The 6000-nt window shown below is 35.2% G+C and overlaps 1 protein-coding gene across 1 annotated transcript in view; it reads left to right on the forward strand.

Moving 5' to 3' along the window:
- The window catches only part of CDYL2 (chromodomain Y like 2), a 61465-nt gene extending 56530 nt beyond the window's left edge, over positions 1-4935 (forward strand). The window contains exon 7 of the mRNA XM_049804360.1: positions 372-4935. Within this exon, the coding sequence (XP_049660317.1) occupies positions 372-530 (159 nt within the window). The 3' untranslated portion in view covers positions 531-4935. The remainder of the gene's footprint in view (positions 1-371) is intronic.
- Positions 4936-6000: the final 1065 nt, after the last annotated feature.

The raw sequence follows: 6000 nt of genomic DNA on the forward strand, positions 1-6000 counted from the left end.
TTCCAGAAAATGGGTAGCCAATATATCATGCTTCAGACATTTTCATTTCAAAGGATCACATTTTTTAACAGGAGGGAGTTCAGCTCCTTCTAGTGCTTCATGGCAGACCTTCAATAAACTAAGGTACTTCAGAATCCCTCATTCCTTTTAAAAATGTTGGCACTAATGCATAAACCTCAGAAGTCCTTAATTCTTGAAGATGCTGACTATCAGCAAGTGGAGTTATGACTGTAAATCAAATCTAATTTCTGTGCCCAAAGGAGTTATTTAGATTGTAAAACAGTCAGTAGTGTAAAAATGCTGTTCACGCCATTATCCATAATAATTTCTTCAGATTCAAAATGAAATACTGAGTGATATTTTGGCTTTAGGTATTGGAAGAGTCAAAATGTCTCGTGCGGAGCTTCCTGAAATCCGGACTTGAAGATGTGAATGAGAAAGAGTGTCAGATGTTAAAACAGCTGTGGAGTTCTTCCAAAGGACTGGATTCATTATTCAGCTACTTGCAAGACAAAATTTATGAAGTCTGATGTCTTGGCCTAACTTAAAGAGAAAATGCTCCACTTGCAGAGTCAAACATTACCTGTGTTTGAAAAGCAGAGGCAATGCATCAATGAGGAATTTGTGACAGTGTATCCTAATACATATGGTTGTGTCGATTTCCTTGTGAGCTACACAGCTGCTTGTAGCTGGTTTGATTTTGTGTAACCGAGACGTAGGCAGGCTTGTTCAGTGCACATAATCTCTACAGAGGGCTGCATCTTTCACATTGCTCATCCAGATAAAAGTATACATTCCATGTGCTGAGAAGCACCACTGAGGCCCAATAAGGCACACCATCTGTAATGATTTATTTTGTCTGTCCTTCTTAACTTATTCTTGCTGTTGCAACACATGTGGGCTGACACAGAGGGCTCAATCTAAAAACTGGGTCAGCACAATATTTTGTAGACCCAAACACCATACTTTAGAAATATTTTAATTATTTTTTTCTAACAGTGTAATGGAAAAATCTGATAATTTATATGTATAATATGTAAAGTTAGTTTTACAAAAACTACTAGGATTTTTTTGTTGAATTTATTTAACTTATTTATTTTGTGTTCATATTCAGCTGTTTATTGATCACAGATCTTATTTTCATACTTCCCTTGACTGAATTAATGGCATCACATAAGAATGCAAACACATTTTTAGCAGCAAATTGTGTAGAAAAATAAAGAATATATAGAAAACACACAGAATGCTGTGGGCAGTAAAAGAAACAGCCACGTGCATGCTCCTCTATGTGTAAAATTGTATTAAAAAAATGTATGAAATAGATCCATTTGCCAGGGTTAAGGGGAGAAAAGTGGATTCTGGAACAGTGAGCCCCCCTTAAGTCTCTCTTCACTTTCTGCCTTCTTGAGGAGCACTGAAGGGCTTGCCAACAAGATGCTTTGTTTAAGTTTACTATATTCCTGTTAGCCAGATATCAGTAACAGGGTGAGTGATGCCATTATGTGGCATCACACTGTTTTTCAGGTTTAAACATCCCGTTTTGGTCTGAAGTCTAAAAGCAAATCCTTATGAGCCTTAGTCTAGTTGCCTGATTCCTCAGGTGTGAGATAATTTCTGCTCTGGAGGCCTTTGGGTGTGGGCCAACAGTTTATACAAGGTGCTAGGTATTGAATTAAGTGGAGGGAGAGGTTTTGTTTTGCTTCTCCCAGCTCTCCACATCTGGCCACCCCACCATCTGTTACAAGAACTTATGGCTGTCCATAAAAGCAGTCCACAATGAACAACAAAAATCCAATCTGCTATTTTAGAATGTGATCCTAGTACTTTTCAGTGACACTGACTGACTTCTGAACACTGGATCTCTCTCAGTTCTTTCTTGCTAGTAAGGCAATTAATATGGGAATAACACAAGCATGCTCTGTGACTTCACCTGCCATTTTAAGTATGCCCAAATGAAAACCTCTTGAAGCAGAAGCTTTGCACATTTGTTTGCTTTGTAATTTGTGCACTTGCTCTCCATCCTTGAGCTCAGTGACTTGTTTATGGTTTAAACCTCTGCAAATGAGGCTGCTAGGTTTTCTCCCTCCCCGTATTTCCATGAAGAGTTTCAACAAAGCCTCTGTATAGTTAACGAACAGGTGATGATAGTAAACAGTAGCCTTCAACACATTAATATAATATTTTTTTTCCCCACAAATAATTAGAAGTGCTGTTACTATGGCCCAATTGTACCACTGAATTTTAAGGAAATCATTACCCTAAAGGCAGAAGTTCTTATGGAAATTCTTCATTAGAAAGAGAAAAATCTGGCTTCTAATTAGCCTCTTTTAAATGTTTTCAAAAAAATTTGCCAAACTTATTTTTAAATGTCTGAAACAGAACTCTTTCAATAACTATTTGAATTGATAGATGCACCACTTGTTTTATACTAATACTTGCTTATTTCCACAACCTGCCAGCAATGCCACAGAGTGCATGTGCAAAGACTTGGTTGGATCAAGGCCACCGGACCCCCTACTATGCCAGTGTGCGCACGTGAGTCACCTGTACAGCAGTCCCATTAAAATGAGAGGGATTACTCAAGTGAAAACCACTCGCATACGTGTTTGCACAATCAGGCCTCCAGCATATGACTTCATAAAAAAAAAAAAAGAAAAAAAAAAAAAAAGCAATGGAAAGTACCATGATTCCTCAATTTCCTTTATTTCCTTTATTCCCGTCCAGAGAGCCATAACTCCTAGTCATGTGTTAATAAGATATTAGGAAGTTTATTTCAATACTATGCTTGGGTTTTGTAGATAAATATAGAAAAATTGCTCAGCAATGTGAAGGTATGCTTTCCATATGAGATTTTCAAACAGAGAAGAATCATAAGTTGTTAGACCTTTAAACTGCATCATTTCATCTGAATTTTCAGATATCTGTATCTTAGCATTTTTTATGACAAAGGAATGGTTGAAATACATTTTCTATAATTATTTTTCCATTAAAGCAAGCGCTAACCATAGTTAACATTTTTAATTATTCATAGCTATACAGTTTCAATCTAGTTTTCAATGGAACCTATTTTCCCTTCAAAAAAGAGTAATAACAACGTCAAAAGCTTCTTTTCCAGTATTTGGATCAGATCAGAATCAATTTTCTCTTGTGTTTCTGTCCTTACGAGGTATTCAGATATCTAGATGTACTGTACATATTAGTCTGGGTACCTTTACTAATATTCACAGTATTTAAGATTATAAATGCAATTTGTTGTTAAGTATGTTATTTTATTCTTGTGTAAATTGTTTTGTACAATCTTTAAAAACCTACAGTTTTGCATTTGTAGATATTAAAGGTAAGCATTTTATTTTGTGTTGTCCTGCATGTATATTTTTGCTGTAGATAAGTGTTGCTTAGTTTACTATTTCAGTACATTTCTGTTTAAATGAATAAGCTTACAAACTTTAATACAGTATATATTTTCAGAATATAAACTTTTATATTTCTGTGGTAGGTTAGGGTATGCGTTTTAGGCAATCTTTTTCACTACTATTAACTGTTCTTTTAATCTATAATATAATGGTTTTGTGCCAATAGTTTTTCATTAGAATAAAATGCTCTTTTAATGTTAGGGATAAACAGACAATTTTGGTTGGGGTTTGTTTTATTTTGGTTTTTTTTATTATTATTATTATTATTTTGCCAGCCTTTACAGTTTTAAATGTAATTTATAAATGTATTGCATTTGTGAATAAGCCTTACCATTAGGTACAAGAAATCTTTAAAGCTACATAATTGCTTATGTAGCACTAAGGACTTCCCCAAATAATTGCTGTAAGAAAGTTAGCAAATCAGAGTACAGGGCCTTAAGTTTTTCTTGTGAAAAGGATAATACGGGTTGTTTCTTCTAAACAACATAGGTAGACTTGTCAGCATGGGCTTTGTTATATATAAACTGTGCATTTGTACTCCCAACCACAGTAGTTTAATCTCAGGCTTTGTGTGGCTGGGTCTATAAAAGTCAAATCTGGCTAAAGCCAGTGCTCTTTAGGAGACACTAAAGAAGTTTACATAAGAGACTTATAGACAATCTTAATCATAGTACATTTGGGTACTCGGTATCCTAGATGTGTTATCTGTGTCTGCCCAATTAACCGTATGTTTTAAGCCATATTAAATCTCTTTACTGCTACTTTAAATACTACACTGAAAGTCATTCACTTGCTTGCTTACTCACAGACAGGATTTGAATTTTTAGTGAATAAAAATATTATGCCTTCCATAAAAACAAAGGACCAAAGAACTGCATTATTCTAACAAAGCATTAGTTCCTTCGCCAGTGAACTAGTTTGACATTTGTGCTGAAGATCAGATAGTCTCTTTCTGCTACAAACACTGCATTCTCATCCATGTCAAGTGTAAGGGGAAAAGATGTATCCACTGACCTATTGGGAAAGGAGTGACGTTCAGCTAGGATGGCATGTCTATTGGTAAGGCTTATTACCAAACCTCTGAGATGAAGCAAAGAACCAAAAATTCACAAATTATGTCAATGTAAATTTATTTTCAGAACTTGCACAAATAATTAATTGTAGAACTTTGCAAATTAGGCCCTTAAGTTATTTTGTCAGAACGCCATGGAACAGACTAAAACAGTTTCTAATATTTGTAATGATGAGTACATATTATAATATTATAAGGGTACAGGCACCCCTATATCACAGTGTTGTAAATATTTTCTGAAACTGGTACAGTACTGAGGGACTTGTATCTTCTGATATATCAAATATTGACTGTCTAGATCAAATTGTACACAATTTATTTGTTGATGGTCCTGTAACTAGTGTATGGACACATTTCTGGGTGCCTTAGAAGTTGTATTTTTCATGTGTGTTAATATGCAGTATTTATACATTGTGAGAAGCTGCTTTGAATAAAAACATTGAAACTTCATTTCAATGCAGTGATTTTCAGTTTTACGTAGGCAGAATGAAAGTGATAATAAGTAGTAGCCATAGAGTATTATATATGATAAAGCTATTCATGGACTTCTGCCCTTTAAAAGAAAGCAGGCATGCAGCAGGCTTTTTAAGAAGAGAAATTAAACTTAAAACTTTTTTTTTTCCAAATGGCAAAAAAAAAAAGACACTGCAATAAGAACTCTCTGAAATCATTCATCATGATACATTTCATTTATCATTTCATGATCAAATCCAAGAAAACTGCTGAGAACTGTCTTATAAATACACTTCTAGGACACCTTCTCCACCATTATCACTTCCACTATTTGGTATGTGCACGTCACCTAAAGCATATCTGCCCAGAACCAACTACTGCATACTGTATTTCAGCTCCATATGAGGGAATTTGATTTTGAAGTGGTATTTTCCAGGGAGGCCAAGATTCAGCCCAGAACCCCCTTGGTGCAGCGTGAAGCTGGATCACCCTGTGGTCTTCCTACATGGTTATAGATGGCAATCCTTCCATGAGGTCTCTTGTATACAAGGTAATTGTTTGGCTGTAGCATCCATGAATGCTGTTTCCAATCACATATCTCCCATGATTAGAAGAGTAACTGTAAATTACCTCTGCCTGGGGCAGAAAAAGAAGGCTATTTTTACAGCCAGGGTTACCCAAACCACCTATACAACAAGGTCTGAAAAAAAGACCTAGACTTGATTCAAAGGACAGCAATTATGTTCTAGCAATTATGTTGGTTAGCTTTAAACTGACAGACACTGTCAGTAAAATCTGTGGTCAGCTATTTAGAGCAGAGGATTGAGCAATTTAGTCTTGCTTCACCATCAACAAATCCAATTATTTATTACGGTGACTCTTGTCAGGAATGAACTTATTGTAGCTTGCACTGGACTGTAAACAATATGCACATGATGAACGGTGTATGATACCTTTCTTCTCTAACAGTTTTAGTGATAACTTTTGGTTTAACATAGATTGCCAACATGGAAATTTTATTTTAAATAACTTATTTTCAAAGGAAAGCAAAAATTCTTTAAA

The sequence above is a fragment of the Accipiter gentilis genome, chromosome 7 (genome assembly GCF_929443795.1).
Source record: "Accipiter gentilis chromosome 7, bAccGen1.1, whole genome shotgun sequence".
In the NCBI taxonomy this organism is placed as follows: domain Eukaryota; kingdom Metazoa; phylum Chordata; class Aves; order Accipitriformes; family Accipitridae; genus Astur; species Astur gentilis.